Raw genomic sequence first — 21,393 nt, 5'->3', positions numbered from 1 at the left:
ATCCTTAGCCCCATGGCCCCCCCCCCCCCCCCCCCCCCCAAAAAAAAAAAAAAAAAAACCAAAAAAAAAGGGTTTACAATCATCAGAAAACTTTCAACCTGAAAATTTTCCTTAGGTGAAACCTATCAACTGGTGGAAAAAAAAAATTGGTTGGGTGCCTATGGCAAAGCTAAGGATTAAATTCTTCCCCCCAGGCCCATCCATGACATAAAACTCCATTTTACAGTTTGGATCAGATGGTGCCAAATTACGATCTAGATAAGCAAATACGGGAGTGAGGTGGAATCAGCCAGTATCAGCTGTATTAGTGCTGGCTGATCCGCCCAATTCAATTCCCAATACTTGAAACCTTGTCTCAACCTTATGATCATGTTCCTCTTCTACATTTCCATAGTTTTGAATTCCACTTTTAACATTTATCTAGAACCTTAGTAAGAGGAACACTTACTCTCCTGTTGAATTTATGGAGTACTTTACATTTATCATCTTATTAAAAGAGAAAAAATTAACAAACCTTCTCCTCGATAGCTTTATTTTCCAGAAGCCATGCTTGAGCTGTAAGTACATCAATTTGTTGCTTTGCCACAATCTGTCCAGAAATTGAAAAATCAAAAGCATAAGCAGATAATGACAATATCTTTGTTCACTCAAAACCTAATTAGTCTAAGAGGCATTGATTATTTTTCTAACAACACGGTTAACAGATTAAATATGTTTATTAAAATTAATTGGGCCCTATGACTTGTATATGTAACCACAATTTTTTAATCAGAACCATACTTCCAACAATGGACAAGGTGGTATTGAGAGCATTCGTAGTTGACTACTACAACTACAACAATAACAACATCCAAAACCTTATCCCAACTTAAAGGGGTCGGCTACATGGATATTCCAAGCAAGGATGAGCGTGAGGATCCATGCAAAAAGATTGACAGTTATGGCTAATTATAATAAGTGTCAGTTGTCAACCTAACACACCACTACAAATCAGTCACAGGCATGGTTTTAAGTATCGGTGCGTATCGTGCCGTATCGGTAGGCATCGGCACGATACATACCGATACGATACATGAAAATTTTAAAACCCTTATGTATCGATATGTATCCTACGATACACACCGATACACCATCGATACGCACCGATACGTACCGATACTCTATGAAAAATTCAAAATTGAAGTGAAATGTACGTTTCTGTATGCATCGGTACGTATCGATATGTATCGGTACGTATCGGTGTGTATCCGATACGTATCGACCTATACACACCGATACGGTCATAAAATGGCCAAAATGAGTAATTTTTTAGAAAAACACAATTTTTTGAGGTGTTTTTGTTCCAAAGTTGCTGCCAACCATTTTTCTCTCTAACTAAAGTGGAAATTAAGGTTGGGAACAAGGATTTTACATTTATGGGACAATTACAAACCTTGGATTCTTAGTGCGATACTCTCAATTTACTGTTTATGCATAATACATGTTATATATAACTTTTTTAAACTATTTTTTTATGCAAAAATGTATAAAAAAGTGTTTCCTATCCATTTATGTGCGTATCTTTAGCGTATCTTAGCGTATCTCCGATACGATACGATACCCTCCGATACGTATCTTAATTTTGGTCGACCGATACGACGACCGATACCGATACTTTAATCCTTGGTCACAGGCTTATAACGACAGATTATAATAAGGTACTGACTGCCTACTGATGCACCACTAGAAATCAGCTATTGGCTTATAACGACAGACTATAATAAGGTAATGGTTGTCTACCTGATATACCATATAAATCGGTCAAGCCAAAGTCTCCTACATGCATTATGTCCACCCAAGACAATCCATCACCCAACCTACTTTTATGAAAGAAGGAATGAGATGATGAATTCTTGACAGCCCCGCTAAGCAGAAAAGTAACTCAAACACATAAATCTGCGTTGAAAACTATGTAATCAACATACAATTCCGTATTGAAAACTAGATATGCAACACACAACACTGCATTAGAAACTAGATAAGCAGCCTAGATATGTAATCAGCTTTTGTAGTTTACTATCACCTATAAATTTATCTCACAAGGTGAGCTTCTTACTCTATTGTTTGCAATCATTTTCTTAGAATACTAAATGTTAGCATAAAGCTCGGTAACTTCAGAACTCTTAGGCGCATTAGCATTTATTGGTTCCTATAATTCTTATTCATTTTTCCCCTTGTTTTCATTTACTGCAATGGTAGAATAGGATTCATGTAGCCTACACCAAGTACTTGGGACATGAGTTAGAGTTGAGGCTATCAATGGTGGTATGATGGTATCAGTATTATAAAGCACATGCCTGCATTCCGCACCTTGTGCCATACGCATGAAGCACATCCCTTGTGCCTCCGCACCTACAACTACTTCACGGAGGTGACCATGTTTCATGTGCCTCTTGTTTGTTTTCTCAGTTCAAGCAATACATAGGCTCTGTTTGTTCAACAATTTAAATCAACAGGCTTCATCAACTTGAGAAAACAGAGCATGCCATTCAATTTTCGCATTGTAAATCTGTAAGACTTCAGGTTTGATGTACTACACATAGATTATGTGCCACATAATGTATGCTTTGTAATCATGCAGATTTCTTATGTACTAATAGAATTAATAGATCATATCCTTCTTACTTTCCAAATTGGACCATGTTATTTTCATTTCTATATTAATACTTACAGGCTATTTCTGCCTCACTTCACTCAGATGTATGCATCCCCATTGCAGCTTACACCTTAGGCCTTAGGTGGCCTTAGTGCTTTATCTCTGCCTCTTGCTTTGATGGCTTTGGTTAAATTGTGAGTTTTAAGTATGTTCCGCCACCTACTTTAATTTCAAGGAAAAATATTTGAATGTTTTCTGGTATTCAAAATTTTTTTATAATAATTTCCATTTTGAAAACTCACAAGACATATGCACATCATGCATAGTGGAAAAAATATTTTTTATTATTCTTTTTATATTCCATGCAAATTATTATGTATTGTTTTTAGTAGATTCAATATTTTACACTCAAATAAGATGGAAAAAATATTTTGTTATGACATGGTGCAATTAACCATTGATTACTTGCAGGTAAAAAAAATTATAAACAGAGAAAATGAATAGACATCTCACTTTGTCAAGAGGAATGTCCTTTGGCTTTTGTACTTTCAAGTCTATAACAAAATTTTTCATATCTCCCAGCACACCTCTGGCTTTCAGAGAGCTTGGAACATTCCCATGATATCTACCTGACACAACCAATGGGCTTCCAGATAAGAGGTCTGGAATATGGAAAGGGTACACCTACCATGAAGATTAAAGAAACATTGTTAACCAAAACGTAAATTGGAGAAAAAATTAAAAAAAGAAAAGAAAGAAAGATGCTTTCATCAACATAAGTCAATATCTCCAATCCAAAAAGCCAATCTGGCTAAATATAGAAAGATGGGTTGGTAACCTCAACTAGTGAAGGCACAATGAATAAGCAGATAGCCAAATACTGATCTAGCCTTTCTCAACATGACAGATCACCCCAAATACAAATAACTGGATGATATCTCATTTTCGGATGTGATTGAAATACAAAACGATATGAAGGGCAACCGGTATTAAGATACAAAAATTGCATAATTTTGGTAACAATGCAGAAGCAAATAACTGTAAAGGTACGGTTCATAGTTATTAAGGCGGTGATGCAACCGAGGCATTTTAGGGTCTTTCAAAGCGCTTTGGCGATAGGGTGGGCATAAGGCGTTGCCTTATCGGATAAAGCGTTCTAATGTCGTTTTTTAATGTAACCATTTTATTTGGCACAAATAAAATATTAAAAATTATTTAATTCTACTTATAAGCTAAATAAGATCAAAGATTCATACCATTACAGTAATAGCAATCTCAATCAATATACACTAACAAATTATTACAGCAATAGCAATCTCAATCAATATAGAAGAGCCATTAGAATTCAAACATTTTCACATATCATGCAATAGGAAGAAAGAACAAAGAATATAGAATAATCAACGTGGAAGCAAAACTGCAAAGCAGAGTGGATATTAGTTCCTAATCAACTAGAAAAGCCATTAGATTCAGCTTGTCAAAGTGCTTGCTTTTGATAGGAGAAGTACATAGTCATGTAATCACAAAATTGCAACTCATATCAATAGATGTACAATTTACTTTGAATCATAGACTTGCAACAGAAGCAGTAGCGGCAATGGCATCCAAAGCCACTAGCGAACACTAATAGAAGCCAGTCTAGCCATGGTAGCCAGAAAAATGTTGACGGAGCCGGAATTGATGGAGATAATTGCCGCTGCCAAGGGTTTCATTTTCAACCCCAAGCCAAGGCGTGTGTGAGACTATGAGGGTTCTTTTCAATTATTATTTCCTTTTATGTGATTCGATGTGACGCAGTGTTCAAGACTATTGTACACAAGCCAATAGAAAACATAGAAATGGAGTATAAAATAAAATAATAAAAATAAAAATAAAACAATGCATTACCAATTAGGTGACAAACGTCTTAACCCCCATAAAACACAAAAGCGCCTAGGCGCTACTAAGGCGATGCCTTAATAACCATGGTATGGTTACTCACTCTTCGCACTCAAAACAATTAATTACGAAAGAAATCTAAACAGAGAAGACATGCCAAGAACCATACCTCAACTACATCAAGGTGCTCGAAAATGTCAATGGTTATATTGGCAAGAATGGTGGATGATGCTGTCCTAAATAGTCTTTGCATACGAAAAACAATTGAATCTGCAAAACAAAGAGAGATGGCAAAAGTAATTAGTTTCCAACAAAATATCCTGTTATAAAAAATTACACTTCACATAGAATCCATGACTATAATTATAACTTTTTGTCAGATACTCCCAATCCTTAAGCATAATTCAAAATAAATACTCGCATGTTATTTTTGTAAAACAAGATTACTAACCTGCATCATATGCTGCGTCATAGTGACCCCCACTGATAAGTGCAAGCATTTGCAGAAAATAATGGTTGCAATACGAACCTGGATAGTATTGTCTTAGATTATATATTGGTGAGATTAACAGAAAAAGGAAATACTACACTTTTTATGTAAATAAATAGCAGACATGTGAGCTTATCATAACATAATTTCCATTTTAGGGGGCCCTTGTATCTTTTCTCCTTTTGGTGAAGAATTTTGATTCACCAAAAATAATGCTTGCAGAAGTGCAAACAAATAAAATAAGTAGTATGAGCACACACGATTGCACTAATGAGTGAGTGTACAACAAGGTAGACCAATGGACCACCTTCTTTCACACCATTTTGGCCACATGTGCAGCCCGACACTTATTGGCGCCAATGTTGTGTCTAGTACTAAGGCATCATGCCAGTGGCCTTGTTAGACTTATGCTGATCTGGGGGTCACCACTTGGGTGAGTAGGTTCCCAACCAGGCAATGATGACAGAAACTTGGTGAGTCATTAACAACCATTTATGTTCATGTGCTTGCATGGTTTGTAAGCATGGTGTGTGCATATGTGTGGGGCAGTGGGGTTGGAGAGAGAGTGTGAGTAAGTACTAAAGGAAAAAAGAAAATCAGCAGGAAATCAAAGCAGAATCTGCTCATACCCTCTCACACCCCCCCCAGGCCCCCCCACACACAAGCAGATCAAATATCCCATTTGCCATTGATCTTCATTCAAAAAGGAAAATGTATGCAAGGAAATAACATTCATTGTGCTACTCAGTAAAGTGAAACATGTTGGAAGGCATTGAAACTTTAGAATCCATACCTATGCCCAGAGTAGAAATGCGTGGAGCCATTGATTCTCTATTTCTCAGATTACTTTTGATAGCATCACAAATGTGTCTTTCATCTTCAACTGACCCATCAATAATTAGAAAAATGAGAGGAATAGAATCACAGGTATTTGATAACATCTCCATCGCCTGAAGTAGAGCAGATGAGACAATAACCATAAAAATTCCCATTTAAAATTGATATCAATGAAGAACTAAAATGTGAACATTTTCAATGCTAATGGAAATGGAAGTAACTTAGCATCACATGAAATATGTAGCAAGCCATAAAGGAATAATCCACGCCATATGGTTGATGCCTTAAGAAGAGCCTCTAGGATAAGACACAAATAAGAGGCAAGACCTTCTTGAAGGTCTCAACTAGCCCATTGCAAGGTGTTGAGTATCGGCATTGGTGATTGGTCAATGTATCGGAAGGATGGATTTAAGAGACGTCTTGGTATTGTATAGGGGAGATGCAAGATACACTAAATACGCATGGAAATGTTTCAGAAACGAATAGATATCCCAAACATACATGCAAAATACTGTTTTGAAGCATAATACAGCTTAAATAAACAGTAATTAGGTCCGACCATAGGATGTTGGTTTCCGCCACATGGCAGATCAGTTGGGGCCAAATTTTTATGCACAATATGCCCCCATGATACCCTGATTACTTGTCAATTTTGAACTCAATCAGAGTTGACCATGTGGCAGTTTAAAGCTTCAAGAATTCATTATATTTTGAAAAACAGATGGATGGCTAAAAATACCAAGGAAAGATGCCAATATATGGGTTGGCAAAAGATTGAGTTTTGCTTCGAAAATTAATGTGTAACCAATCTAGATCATGCACTCCATATTCAATGATTGGATTTTCCAAATCATCATTCCATGTGTCACATTATGTGGCACAATGGAAGAAGAAAAAGAAGCTTCCATGCACAGCCACCATATGTACTGCTTCCATGCACTTCCACCATGTGGGCCTGTGGCACATTACTCTTCCTTTGCCACTACTGCCGGGGGGTGGCTCAGGATGTGGCAGAGTTCTCGAGAGATCATGGTGTCTTGGGTCATATTGACCCATATCGACCGTCTTGGGTTGATATGGCCCAATATACCTATTTGTTTAATTTTTAGTTTCATATCCCATTGGCTTGTCTCGATTACCTGTATATGCAATAAAGGATAGGGCTGATAAGCCCAATAAATATCGAGACTTTATACAGTAGCCCACCATGCACTTAAATTTTATGAGAAATAAGGCCCATAAAGAATTCAATCAACCAAATAGTACTATGCTCAATGTGCACCTATTTTAGTTTGAGAATGTAAACTAGTTGGTAAAGGCTTAGTTGAGTTGAGTTGATCACTAAGAAATAGCCCAGCAGATTATACACCTGATTTAGTGGAAGCAAAATGTTTGTACCACCCTCCGCAATAAAGTTTAAGTTAATCCATTGAGATGCCTTTTCAATTGTTTCCTTGGTTGCCAGCTCCAATAATGATGAAAATAAGTATGTCTCTCCATTGAAAGCTATAATGTTAAATGAGTCCTCCGGATTGAGTTTGGAGAGAACTGTAAATAGCCCATTCTTCAGGTTTTCTAGGGGTCCTCCTTTCATACTCCCACTAATATCGACGATAAATACCACTTCTTTTCTGAATACCTATCCAATTAATTAGAATGAGATAACATTAGACAAAAGGTAAATAAAAGAAGAAAATCATAATAACATTATACAAACAGAAAACTAACTCGAAAAAACAAATGAATGAAAATTAGACTGAAGTAAAATTTAAGTATCATAAATACAGAATGGTGCACCAAACTTTTTAATCTCCATAAATAGGAGCACAACATCTTTTTCTGATAGGAAAAAACAAGAATAATATTAGATCTTAGAAGAAACCACACCAGTTAGCATATTGACAATAACTCTTAAAACATAGCATAAGAACAATGCTGCATGCACAGATCTTCTAATGTTAGTTAATTTCTTTGTTTACTCATACTATAGAGTCCAAACAGGTTAGACCTGAACAGGCATGTGTAGCAGGCCAGTTCACTCTATCTCTAGGTCGAAACTTTCACAGAGACCAAGACAAAACCATGGGTTGAAATGGTAATGTCTCAGGTTTTTTTGGTGCCAGCTGCCCACCTGGCACACCAACCCTCCTCCTTTATCTGGGCTAGGGAACAGCAGCAAAAACACTGGTGGAAAACAATTATAACAAATGAATACAATAAATGTGTAGAGGATTCAATAGGGGCATTATGAAGAAATCAAACAAACTTTATATCATGGTTTTTAGAATGGACAAAAATTTTGGGACGGTGAACCCTCAAAAAGGGCCATCTCTATGAAGCAGAGCCAGCAGAGGGAGTAATCGTTTAGAGATAGGGTTATCTAATATTTATTGAAATACTTATAAGAGTCGTATTTTTCCACTTCCATTTCTATTTTATTTTATTTTATTTTTTTATATATTCTGTTTTCTAACTTCTACCCTTCTAGTTACTGACTGAATGTTGAATGTTTCTTTTCAATTCTGAAACAAATAATACCTGAAAGTTTCCCATGACGAATTTTTTCCACCCCCAAACTTACAAAGGGTCTAGAAAGCAGCTTTGAATCAAATTCTCACTAGCAAAGTATCAAAAACTTCATCTGTAGGGGGGTAGATAATCCCAAATTCTTTCATCATGTGTAACAATGAAAAGGAAACAGTGCACCATGGACCATATTATCCTCTGGCCCTAGGCCCATAAGGTTTGGAGTTCTACTTCGCAAGGATTGGGAATGATTTGGATGAGAACAGGCAACCTCAAGAAGTGATTATCCAGAGGCTGACCAGACCTGGTAACAGGAAGAGGAAGGAATCTGTCTTCTAATACCTGCAGCTATTGCTTGGTCTATATGGCTGTAAAGGATTCAAGGCATATCAGAGAACGAACATCCAACTAACAGCTACAAGGATTAACGATCTTATGTTTCAGGCATCCAATTGTGAAGACTTCAAAAGCGAGAGTATATACTTCATACAGAGCAAGTGACAGACCTTTTGTGCATGGTAGTCCGACTTAGTAGCCATCTTCTGTATTTTGGTGTATTATGCTGAGTCTGGTCGGGCATTGCCCTTAATAAAATAATTTTGACTTATCAAAAGAAGCATTTATTTGAAATTTAAATTATTAAGGATAAAGTATGCAAACCTGATGATTCAATCTTAATCAAATTATTCTTAAGATTACACAATGAATTGCTAACCAATAAATAAACAAAAAGTAAATAAAATTTCTATCATACATGTCTTGTTATTTAAAGTCACAACAAGACTAAAAACAAAAATCAAAACATAGTATGGGCCAACAGGGCCTTTGCTTCTAAGGCCAAGGTCTGGGTCTAACCCATTTAGTTAAGAAACCAAGCACAAACCTATGAATGAAGCCCAGGGCAAGGTTTATAATATGCTGGACCCAGAATTCAACAAGTTAGAAAAGCACATCAATCCCACAACTTTAGAAGGATTGTTTCATTTTTCCAGGGCAGCCTATTTAGCTTGAAAGCCTAGGCCTACAAATGGAGCTCAGGTCAACGTTCATAACCAGACTGGCCCAACAGACAACTGGCCCACCTATTAGCAGTCCCTTTTGGAAGATATTGTCCTTCGAAAAAAAATTATCTATGGCAATATTTAAAGATCACTTTTCTAGATGCTTTCCTAGGAGTAAGAGTGCACTTTGAGCCAACTCCAAAAGTTGTACAAGTTTCCTTGGTGAGTGACTAAATGAAAACTAAACAGTGTGATCTGATTTTCCAGCTTTACAAATGAATTTGGTGATTAGATTCTAAGCAATAATGCACATTTGACTCCTCCATTAAATCCCGAATGCGAAACCAAATTCATATTTTCATTAGGACTCATTGAACTTTTAACCTTCAGTAAACAGCAATTATTCTGCCCAACAAGCGTGAACAAGATTGAATAAAGATATTAACATACAGAAGAAAGAAGATGCATCAGTAGAGAAGGAAATATTCCGCAATAGAATAAGAAAATTCGCAATAAAAAAAAAAAAGACCCACTTAAATGGCATCAGAGACAAATACTAATTATGTTAATGAACCTTTCTATGCTGGTGATTTCCAGGAAAAAGATAGAAGCAGAATATCTCTCTTTGATCAAAGTCATGTACAGAAGGTGATTGCAAGAGCAAACCACCAGATATTTCACTTGACATAACCTGCAGACACAAATATAATCCAGAAATATAAGTTACGTCATGAAAATAATTCCAGTAGAACAGTTCCATGATTCACTTGGGTACCTAGAAGATGTAAATCTAGAATGGGTTACATTAGATCCACAGAGAACCACATTCAGAAGAATATAAATAACAGTCAAGTGCAGTTTTACCATATACGAAATATTAAAGTCAGTTTTTGACCATGTAAGAACATCTGCTTCATATAAGAATCCCAAATTTCCTGCTTGGCGTCTTATTTCCTAGAAAGTCGATCACAGGATGGAGAAAGAGGAAAAGAAGAAAGTGAGATGATCCATACAGAAAATTAATCGAAAGGTTCTACCTGAAATTTTCAGTAAAGACATACCTTCAGGGGATGGCTAGTTGTCTTGCATAAAATTTCAGTCCCCGCGTCATAGGTCACATTCAACTGTATCTTTTCTGGTTTGGAAATTCTTTTTACAAATGGAGTGACATATTCTGGAAAGCTAAATGGTATATCAAGGGAGAACTGACCATCACTATAGAATATTTTCTGAGACCAGCCCACTTTAATGGACAGATTGGACCCTCCATCAATCTTGAAAGGAGAGACAAGAACAGTTAAGACACTTAGAGAATCCAAATGTAGCTCAACTATGACAAATAGACAACAAAAAACCATCAAATGCAATAAGCAATCACCATAGGTATTGTCACTGTAAAGATTTGGGGCTTCAAAAAGCTTCCATGTCTGGTTTTGGCTAATTTTTCCACATCAATCTTTTCGTCAATGGCAACCAGTTGGGTAGAATATGACTTTCTAGCAACATCAACCTCAACACCTAGAATCGAACCCTGTTAGCCAAATGCTACAACTCGCTGTCACAACCAGAGTAAATAATAGCATATTACTGTCAAAATATAGCATGAGAAATGGTAATCATCTACTATCTTGAGGGGGAATTGATTGTGTGCATGCCCAAGTATGCCCAAACTCCATAAGCAAACCCAAAAAAATCCTTCTTCCATTCTTTTTTCCCTGGGGGTGGGATTAATAATTTCTGTGTTTAATTCTCCAACAAAACCTTGGAACATAGCTCAGGAAATCTTAGAGAAAATCACAAAAGTTGAAGACAGTCAAGACACATCTATTTATCATTCAATTCTTTAAATCCAAACAGAAGAGGGTCAAAGCAGATGCCAAGGGTAAAACGCCACAACAGCACATTCCAACTATCCAGGTGTACACCAAACCAGATGGTTGACCCATCAGGTTGCTTCACACACTAGTATGTGTTGCAGTGGCAGAATTTCAGAGACAGCTAAAACAATCCATTCTTTATTACTTGCCCATTCCTGAGAAAACTAAACTAATCAATTCCTAACTAACTGGGGTCAGCTACAAGAGTCCTGTTTCACAATCGCATTCTATCAAAGATATGCCAGCAGTTAATCTAACGGCTTTTGCATTGTTTGCCCTTTTCTTTAACCCTTTTCGTTTCTATTGAGTTTCTATGGTTTGATGTCCATTCCTTTTCAGCATTTGCAGAAATTTTTCTTTGTCCTTTTCTTTTCCCTCATTTTTTGTATTAGATTTCTTTAGTTAGATTTTCTTTCCTCTTCAGTGTTTCTTTGCAGAAATTCCGGTTCTTTACTTTTTCTTTGTTCCTTTGCTCATAATATCATCTCATCATGTAGGAGTAAAAGCAGCAGTAGCACACAAACTTTGGATTTTGTTAGTATAGGCCCTTTAGTGCCATAGGCTCAAATCTTCCTACAAGAAGTTCCAGTGATCCACAAAAAAATGGTTAAACCAGGACATCTTCTCCCTCTTGCTCTCCATGAAATAACCACATTACCTCATTATAGTATTCTACATTTCTTCTCCCCCCCACCCCCACCACCCAAAAAAAAAAAATCATGGTTAAGAAGTAACGTGTTATTCACCAGAGACATTCTGATGATATCTCTGATCCAGCATTCCGAAATATCCATTAAAAAGCTGATAAGGGTTTACCAGTTTAACAACTCCCCAAAATCAGGGTTTCAAGAATCAGCGAATTGGATCGTCTGCAATGGGTGCACCGGTGCAGTGAGCATCGGGAGCCCCTTGGGTGCATGTCCAGATGCTCTCAGCCAGCCGATGCTCACCACACCTCACCGCTCACTGCAGAGGATGTGGGCATTGGATTGGGATCCCCAAATTCAGCTCGGAATCAGCTGTCACTGATCCTGATTTTATGACGAGTCAATACTGCCGATTCCTGGATAAAACACTAGAATTCTCGGAATATTCATTGAATATGCCGATTCTAGGGCTTTTTCAACCGATTCAATATCAGAATCGGCAGTGACTGCATGGACTGCCCCAAGTTTATGTTAAGCTGGGATTTAAAAGTGATGATATTGTAATAACAATTAAGAACAAGAACTACAGCTACTGCTAACACTTGAAGGATTTTACAAAAGAAAACGATTTTATCCAAAAATTAGACTTCTAAAGTATACCTTCTCGCTCATAGGGATGGCAAGGCGGCAATCGCAGCTACTGCTTCCTATGACGCAATGAACACGCCAGGAACCACTAACAGTAATAATTGCAGTGTCCAGATAACATTGCACTTCAAGAGCGATGCCATTCATCTGAAGTGGAATCAACGCCGGGGGATCGCAGCAACCGTAGACATGAGGTTGGTAGCTCCGAATATCAGGATTATCAACAATTGAAGGATCATAAATGACAGCGTAAACCATCGGAGCTGTTGGGAGATATGAATGTAGGTTTGTCTCCATCACTTCAATTTTCGGAGGTAAAACATCACGATCCTTCCCGAAGTAAATCCTTTTCGAAAGTTTTAAGCCATTCTCTACTGATTTCACGAACACCTCGGCCATGTCTCTTCAGATAGAGATGGAGAAGAAGCTCGAGAGCTCACTGATGAAGTTGCTTTTGAATTGAGAGTCGCATAGGAGGAGAAATCTTTGGAGCTTTTTAATCGATTTTGCGTGGAGTTGGTAACCGACACTTACTGATCTGAAAGTGGAATTAAAAGAAATTGAGAAAACAGAGAAGGGAGAAAACGACTGGAGAGGCGGAAGCGACGTCGTACTGATTGGCCATTGGCTTAATCTTCCGAAAGGAAAGTTAACTTTATCTGTTTGACTGTTTGATTCTAAAAAGAATCCTTTTCCAAGCGAATCCAATACAAAAATAAAATTGAGTGGGTCCATATATATAAAGCAGTCATTATTCCGAAGTGGGAAAAGCTTTTTTGAGTTCTGCTGCTTCGCGGCTGTTACCGAGTCTCTGTGGCCGTTCAAAGTGAACCGACGGAACCAGGGTTTCTTCGCCATCTGAAAAGCTTGGAGGCAGGTAATCATGAAAGTTTTGTATAATTCAAGAATTACTCACTGTGACAATCCGTTAGTACTGATCCGTTAATGGAATATTTTTTTTTGGGTAGAATGTCTTCAAATTTGGACTTCACAGAAGGAATTGAACAAGGAACTCTGCAGCTACTTGATCAGGTCATTCATTTATTCTACCAAGCTGATTTTGATTATTCAAGTAGAACTGAGGGTCCGTTTGATAACGTTTCTGCTGTTTCTATTTCAAGAAACGACAGAAACATAAATTTCCGTTTCTAGAAACAGAAAAGGAATTGAAGGTGTTTGATAAGTCATGTTTTTAGAAGTCGATGGTAACCAGTGAAAGAATTGCCACAAGTCGTTTACAGAAACGACGAAACAAGTTCTTCTTTCTTTTTTAGTTTAATGACAGTTCATCAAAACAATTGTCCAAGATTGCTAGATCGAGCACGCAACGCGCATAGTCTTAAGTCCAAGAGCGGGTTGTCTCCTCTTCAACATGTAATCTACTTCTTTGCCTCCCCCTTTTCAAAGATCTCCTTGTTCTCTCACCAGATTTTCCTCCATACCTTCGCCGCCTTCTTCATCATGTTGTTCCATCCTTCAGGGATGTTCGGTAGGTGTCCGGGCCTCCTAAAAAATCCTTCCGACAAGAATGCTGCTTGAACATTGTAAGACATGGAACCGTCTCTCTCTTGTGAACACTGATCATAAGTGGCAAAAGCCTCCGGAATCCTCATTTTTTGTCTATAAGCTCTCCTTGCAACTGTAAGAATTTCAAATGTCTTTTTATACATTGGCGCAGATGATTGCCCCTAAGGCACCAATGGACCAACGCCTTCGTCTATCACCCGAATTTATTGATTCACGGCGTCGACTTGTTTCGCCTGGGTCGTTTCTTGAATCATAAATAAGTAAAAATTTCTATTTCTATTTCTAAAAATAAGTGAAACGGAACAGTTTTATCAAACGCTTTTTGCTCCGTTTCTGCTGTTTCTGGAAACAAAAGTGGGCCCTAAGTTATTTGTTGTGTACCTACTGAGATTGCTACCAACTAAACAAACAAGAAAATTGCTAAGATTGGATAGGCACCATTTTTTTTTTCAAGATTATCTTTTTCTTTCTTGAGGTCTGGTTGAGAGACTGAACAAGACAACTGGGTTTCTCAGACTTGTTTTTTTTTTTATCAAATTATTGTTTCTGTTTTACAGAGAGAGCTTCCTCTGGAAACCATCTATGTGGACATTCGCGACAGCACTGATGATTGTAATGGTTTCTGCTCTTTGTATTTCCTACCTACCCCCTCCCCCAAAATAAAAATTGGTTGTACGGAGATGGGTTTTGTTTTGGTTTGGAATGACAGCTTTTTGCCTCTGGAATTTGCCATGGTTTTCCATTTCATTACTGATGAGGGTATTTCTTTCCAACCACGGCACGGGCAAGGATCGTCCTGACCAATGTTGCACCTCGGTTTCCATCAGGTCGTGCTGCTAACTTGACATCTCTTCTGACCATGCTGCCACCTCAGCCCTCCATCAGGCCGTGCTGTCACCTCGGCATCTCTTCAGACCTTGCTGCCACCTCAGCCTCTGCCACCTCGGCATCCATCAGGTCGTGCTGCCACCTCGGCCTCTGCCACCTCGGCATCCATCAGGCCATGCTGCTACCTCGGCCCTTCATCAAGCCGTGCTGCCACCTTGGTCCTCCATCAAGCCGTGCTGCCACCTCGGCCTCCATCAGCCCGTGTTGTCACCTCGGCCCAGCGTCAATGACAAGGTTTCCAAAAACGTGCACACATCCACTCCTTCATTCAAGGGATGTGATCCCTGATCACAAGGGCAGGACTCTACCACTACACATCACCATAGATGTCTATCCCTCACACGGTTGGCATTTCCGAGATAAGAGGGGAGTATTCCCCTATAATACCCTGGGACCCAGAATATTCCCAGGATCACAGAGCCACTCCCATCAAGGACTCTTCACAAACGTCTCTCATTCTCCCTCCATCAGCAGCCTATAAATACCAAGGTAAGCCTCCATCAAGGGGGATCGATCACTCCTTTTACTGGGAAAGCTCTCTTGAGCATTTGCTGTGGAAAGATATGACTTAGGCATCGGAGAGTCCTCTATCGGTCAGCCCGGCTCTCCCCTGTCATCTCTTCTGTGCAGGTCGGCTGGAGCACTAGGACTGCAATGAAGATCATCCAGTCAATTTTTACCGCATCAATTACCAAAGTATGAAGAAATAGTATAAATGATTCGTTTTCTCATAGCTTAAAATGATATTGTTTCCTCTTTTTGTTAATAATTGATTATAACTTGAGCCTAATTTAAAGCATCACTGATGCTACCGAAAAAAATATCACATCAGTACCTTATCGGCCAATCCATATTGGTTAAGTATCGTATCAATTCTTAGGTACCATGGTTGGGTACTTGGATGGTATGTGACTTTAGGGGTGGAGAAGGACTTCCAAAGAATAGGAGACAGAAAGATGTCCATTGACTCTCTTCACCTTGGTGTAGAAAAACTCTCATTCTCCTATTGGATCATTGGTGAGGCTCTTGCACTTCGACTTGGCTTGAAGTCTTCACCATTATTAGAGATAAAGCTCATTCAGGGGAGTTTTGGTTTATGCAATTTCTCTTTCGTTAATGGAGCTGAGAATGTAAATGCCCACAACATTGCAAGACGCGTTTTGAAATATCTAACGTAACCTAAGGGCATATGGGGATCTTTTTTTCCTACATATCTTCTATAGGTACCATATCATTTTCTACAGCGATTCCATTCAATTGGGAAAAAGTTATGATTGTTGTTGTTGTTGTTGTTATTGTTGTTAGGATATAAGAATCATCTTTTCTTGGAATCTTGTCACTTTAATAAGGATTGGTGAAGAGAGAATTTATTCAGTTACTTTTTGAATGAATTCAGAAAAAATATTTTTTTACTTTCATTAATAAAAAAATCGAGAGAATTAATGATAAGACTCATTGTTCCAAAAGTCCATTGAAGATATTATTCTCTCTTAAACCACCTGATGTTGAATAAAATTTATCATTAAAAAAAAAAAAAAAAAAAAAACAACAACAACAACAACAACAAACATTGAATCTTGTCGATCTTTCATGGAATTCTCTATCACATAAAGTAAAACAACTTTTGCAATTATGGTCACCCTTTTTTTTAATTTTATGGGAGAGGGATAGGTAAGCTAGCATAGTACCTAGGAATTGAGAATGCTAGCAGTATTTTGACCGTAGGATTTGATCAACTTGAATTAAACCATTGGATGGAAAGAAGGTACACAAACGATTTGCTACACCTTTCCTCTCACTTTTTCTCTCGCTTCTCTCTCCAAGTCGTCGGAAAAGTCATTCTTTTTATTGGATCCATCAGGAGAAAGCAAACTCCGGTGGGATCTTTTACCTGATCTAGCTGGAAAGCGATCTCCGGTGGGTCCTCCAGACAAATAAAGACGGCTTATATTCTAACTCATAGGATGGAAATAAATTCTCCACCAAAGTGAAGTAAGTGTAATCAGATCAAACGAATCGCACCGATGGCTTCTCCTTTGGCTTTGACGATGGTGAAATACAGTCATGTTCTTCTTTAGCCCTTAGGACCTTAAAAGGAATGGCCATCGTTTCCTCCTCCAGCCCCTGGGCCCCACCCACCCCTTCTTCTTCTTGCAACTCCAACACCCACTTCCTCCTCTTCTTTCTTCTTCTTCTTCTTTACCCCCACCTGCTATTGCAACTCAACCCACCACCTCCCTTCTTCTTCTTCTTCCTGCAACTCACCAGCCACTTCCTCCCATTCTTTTTCTTCTTCTTCACCCCTACCCCCTGCTGCAACTCAACCGTCCACATACTTCTGCAAATTCCCCAACCTCAAGCTAAAAGATGATTCCCCACCTATGGAGCTTCCTCTCCTCAACTCGCCCAACTCGTTGACGCTACCATCCCCCAAGTCAACCCTCTTTTTCTCGGACTCTACCCTGCCTCAGTTGCGCAAAGAAGATGCCTTCTTTATTTATTTATTGGGAGAGGCATAGAAGAGAAACCAGAGTCAGAGTTGGAGTCCGAGAAGGAGAGGGAGAAGAAGAGGAACCGTGGGAGTCGAAGACGGAGAAGGAGGGTGGAGATAGAATTAGGTGAGAGATAAGGTGTAGCAGCAGTGGATTGAAGCTTTGGACCTTTTCTCTCTCTCCATCCAACGGTTACATTTAAGATATACAAATCCTACGGCTAATATCCTGTTAGCATTCTTAATTATTAGGTACTACGCTAGCATACCTGTCATTTTCCCTTATTTTACTTATGATAGCATATATTATTCTATCAAATCCAATCTTTTCACTCTACAGTTCCATTGTTTCATGGATTGGGTTCATTTGTAGCGTGCATTACAGGATTTATAGCATGCATTACAGGGTAACGCAGAATTAAGGACTGCGAATCCTCTAACATGCAATCTAAAGTGCTCTTAATCCATAAATCTATGCTACACATGGTATCACCCGAAAGAGAATCCCGGCACTAGTTCCACCGCTTAAAAATCGAAGTTGCATTGTAACCTGAGTTATGGACACCTAATGCTAATCTAATTCATTTCTTCTATTAGGAAAACTTCAAATGCCTGCCAATAGATTGATTAAATGGGCTTTGAATTTTTTGGGTGGGTAGTCCTAGTAGAGTTTGTAAGTGGAAAGATAAAAATGAAAACTTGGGATTATGAACAAGATTTTAGCATATGGTATCAATAGTCATATCGGTCTTAGGCTCATACCAATACGGGGACTGATATGGATCAGTTATATTGGATCAGATCCAACCATTTAACAACAAAATTACAGATATCAATGATTATTATTATTATTGTTATTATTTTACCTTCTTACCACCGTGAGGTATCCAATGATACCTACATGCATGATGATATGATACTGATACTTGAATCCATGACTACAAGAGAGAGCGTGGATATACACGGTATCAACATTAGTATCGATCACTGTTAATATCAATATAAATCGACATATCAACCCGATTGAACCATTTAACCCCTTAAAATACCGATTCAGGGTTTTTGGACCGTTATGCCCTCCTCAATTCTGACACCACTAACATGATATCAGTCAAATATCTACATCGAACACAGTTGATCTGACCAAAATACCTAAAACCATGTACAAGTACGATTGAAAATATTGAAATAAATTTGAGTTTGTAATTTGACATTTGATTAATCTATAAGTTACAAACCTAATCCCACAATTAGTTGGCTAAAAAAATCAATTATATAAATGGGCTTAAAATTATGGACCGTCCTGAATCCCCTGATAAGCTTACAAGATCATTATTAATTCTCATACGAATCATCACCAGCACCTCCTTTTTTATTTTTTATTTTATTTTTTTTACCCCGAATATTATTTGGGACCCGAGATAGCCCCTAGAATTTTATTAAAAAAGAAACTGATAATAAAAAAACTAGTGGGGGGACATAACCCGCCTTACCCCAACCCAGAAGAGACAAGTCACTTTATCACTCTCAAAACCCAAAATAAAAATACTTATAAAATAACTATTACATTTGAAAGACTGGTAAACTAGCTTTGTCCTCTCAAAGGATGCAACTAAGATCACCTGGAAGAGGATCATCACCATAGAAAATCAAATTTATTGTAGACTCAAAGCAAAATTAGCTAACCAATCTGCTGCTCGGTTGTTTTCTTGAAATGAAAATGAGATGTGGGTTCTCAGTGAATCGTAGATGTTGATAACTTCCTGAAACCAATATCAACAGCTCCACAAATTATATGATCTTTGGGTGACCAGTTTCACAATCAAGGAGGAGTCAGAATTAACATAAAAATCAGAGATGCACAATTCCCCACACAATCTCAATCCATCTCTAAGGGCTCTCAACTCAGCCATTGAATTTGAACACACCTCATAGAAATTGGAGAATGCCGCAAGAACATTCCCATTGTTGTTTCTAATAATACCTCCCCCACAACTAATGCCCGGATTTCTCTTACTAGCACCATCCACATTCAATTTAACAGTATGAAAGAGAGGACACCAATAAATAGGAACAAGAGTCTTAACCCTCTAATTGGTGGGTTTAACTTAAAAACCTGCAAGATAAGATTATCTCTCAAAGAAAGGGATTTTGAAAAATTAGTTGAGTAAATGATTTCATGAATTCAATCTTTGATCCTCTCAATTATGATAGTTGCAGCACAAGAGTCTTCACTATGTCTTCTATTATTTCTTTCCCGCATAACTCCCAAACAATAAATAATGGTAATTGACCAATTATGTGTTCATAAATACCTTTGACATTGGCAAAGGATTGCCAATAAAGAATTCTAATACTGAGGTCTTGAATTGGAATAATATCAATGTCCATTGTTCTTCCAAAGAAATCCCAAACCTTAGAGGCAGTTGTACCCACCTATAAAATGTGGGTTGCTGTTTCCCTCCAAGGATTTTTTGCAACAAAAGCATTTGGAAGCTAATGGAATACCAATACTCATCAAAGTGTCATATGTTGAAAATTTTCTATTAAAGATTTGCCAAACAAAGAAACCCACTTTTGGAGAAATTGATTTATTCCATAATCATTTAGAGTAAGGAACCAGAGGATTGTAAGATCGGATTTCATTCCATATCGACTTGGTTGAGAAAAAAACCATTGCTCGTCGGAGTCCACACCAATCTATCAACTTTGTTTGATAAGATAATATTAGAGTTGAGAATATCATCACCAACCTCTAGAAAATCAATAATTTTTGACATATCTTAATCCCAAACACCATCATCATTAAGCACATCTTTTACCTAAGTTTCAAGATTCACATTTACAATCCCATCAAAGTAGTTGATTAGGGATCCACTTCCAGACCAATTATTCAGCCAAAAATTCACCTCACCAGAACCAATTATCCACTTAGATTTTGATAAAATAAACTCTTTGAGATCTAAAGCCCCCTGTCAAGTTTTAGAACCCACTAGTTTATTTTCTGCTAAAACAATATAGTTACCCATTAGAAATTTAGCTTTGAAGAAGGCACTCCAAATAGAATTTTCTGAAATAATATGCCACAGACATTTCAATCACATAGATGTACTGATATCCTTTAATAAATGAATTCCAAGACCTTCTTCATCTAAAAGTCTACAAAACTTGTGCCAACCCACCCAGTGATGGCGCTTTCCAACTTTAAAAGAACTCCATAAAAAATCTGCACAAATACTGTAAAAGTTTTGCATAACCGATTTTCGGATATCCAAGCTTGCAAGGATGTGAATTGACATGGAGAAAATCACATGCTTGAGAAGAACTAGCCTACTGCCAGAGGATAACAGTTTTCTTTTCCATCCTGCCACCATGTGTCTAATTTTAGCAAGCATGTTATAAAAAAACAATAAATTTTTAGTCTACCTGTATAGATTGGCGCTCCAAAGTATGTTATAGGCAGAGATTTCCTCACAAACCCTATAATTTTGCCTACAATTCTTATACGGGTTTTTGAAGCTTTGAAACTAATAATATAACAACTTTTATGGCTACTCACCAATTAGCCAGATTTTCATGCCTGTTAGTAAATCCCATGATCTGCTTCAAAGAAGACTTCAATCCTCTTGTAAATATAATAGAATCATCGGCAAATAGGCTGTGTGAGATGTCCGAGTATCCTCTAGGAAGATGATAATATGTTGCATGACCCTCAGCAAATAGTTTTTTAATCCCTCTACTAAGAACATTTTTCGCAAAAATGAATAAAGTGGGAGACAATGGATCCCCCTGACGGAGGCCTCTGATAGATTTAAAATAACCTTTTGGCCCACCTTCCATAACCATTGAGAACCAACAGTTTTCTATAGTTTTCTTGATCAACCCAATCCATGTTCTTGAGAACCCAAATTTTTCTATAACTTCATAAATAAAACCGGTCATATGCCT

The 21,393-nt window shown here is 37.8% G+C and overlaps 2 protein-coding genes across 4 annotated transcripts in view; one reads left to right on the top strand and one right to left on the bottom strand.

The window, feature by feature from the left end:
* The window catches only part of LOC122066198 (inter-alpha-trypsin inhibitor heavy chain H3), a 17,706-nt gene extending 4,560 nt beyond the window's left edge, over window positions 1–13,146 (bottom strand). The window contains exons 1-11 of one of the 3 annotated variants that reach the window (XM_042630031.1): window positions 12,552–13,146; window positions 10,746–10,898; window positions 10,429–10,641; window positions 10,232–10,321; window positions 9,942–10,058; window positions 7,210–7,479; window positions 5,797–5,953; window positions 4,965–5,042; window positions 4,683–4,783; window positions 3,149–3,319; window positions 515–589 (exon numbers count right to left, since the gene is read on the bottom strand). In XM_042630031.1, the coding sequence (XP_042485965.1) occupies window positions 515–589; window positions 3,149–3,319; window positions 4,683–4,783; window positions 4,965–5,042; window positions 5,797–5,953; window positions 7,210–7,479; window positions 9,942–10,058; window positions 10,232–10,321; window positions 10,429–10,641; window positions 10,746–10,898; window positions 12,552–12,938 (1,812 nt within the window). In that variant the 5' untranslated portion in view covers window positions 12,939–13,146. The remainder of the gene's footprint in view (window positions 1–514; window positions 590–3,148; window positions 3,320–4,682; window positions 4,784–4,964; window positions 5,043–5,796; window positions 5,954–7,209; window positions 7,480–9,941; window positions 10,059–10,231; window positions 10,322–10,428; window positions 10,642–10,745; window positions 10,899–12,551) is intronic. The other 2 variants (XM_042630026.1, XM_042630036.1) reach the window with 2 other exon arrangements.
* Window positions 12,937–21,393, top strand: part of LOC122065748 — a 24,064-nt gene continuing 15,607 nt past the window's right edge. The window contains exons 1-2 of the mRNA XM_042629604.1: window positions 12,937–12,973; window positions 13,321–13,416. Coding sequence (XP_042485538.1) covers window positions 12,937–12,973; window positions 13,321–13,416 — 133 coding nt within the window. The remainder of the gene's footprint in view (window positions 12,974–13,320; window positions 13,417–21,393) is intronic.

The sequence above is a fragment of the Macadamia integrifolia genome, chromosome 2 (genome assembly GCF_013358625.1).
Source record: "Macadamia integrifolia cultivar HAES 741 chromosome 2, SCU_Mint_v3, whole genome shotgun sequence".
In the NCBI taxonomy this organism is placed as follows: domain Eukaryota; kingdom Viridiplantae; phylum Streptophyta; class Magnoliopsida; order Proteales; family Proteaceae; genus Macadamia; species Macadamia integrifolia.
The sequence above is the reverse complement of the archived record's forward strand: the minus strand, read 5'-3'. Positions and strand labels throughout refer to the sequence as shown.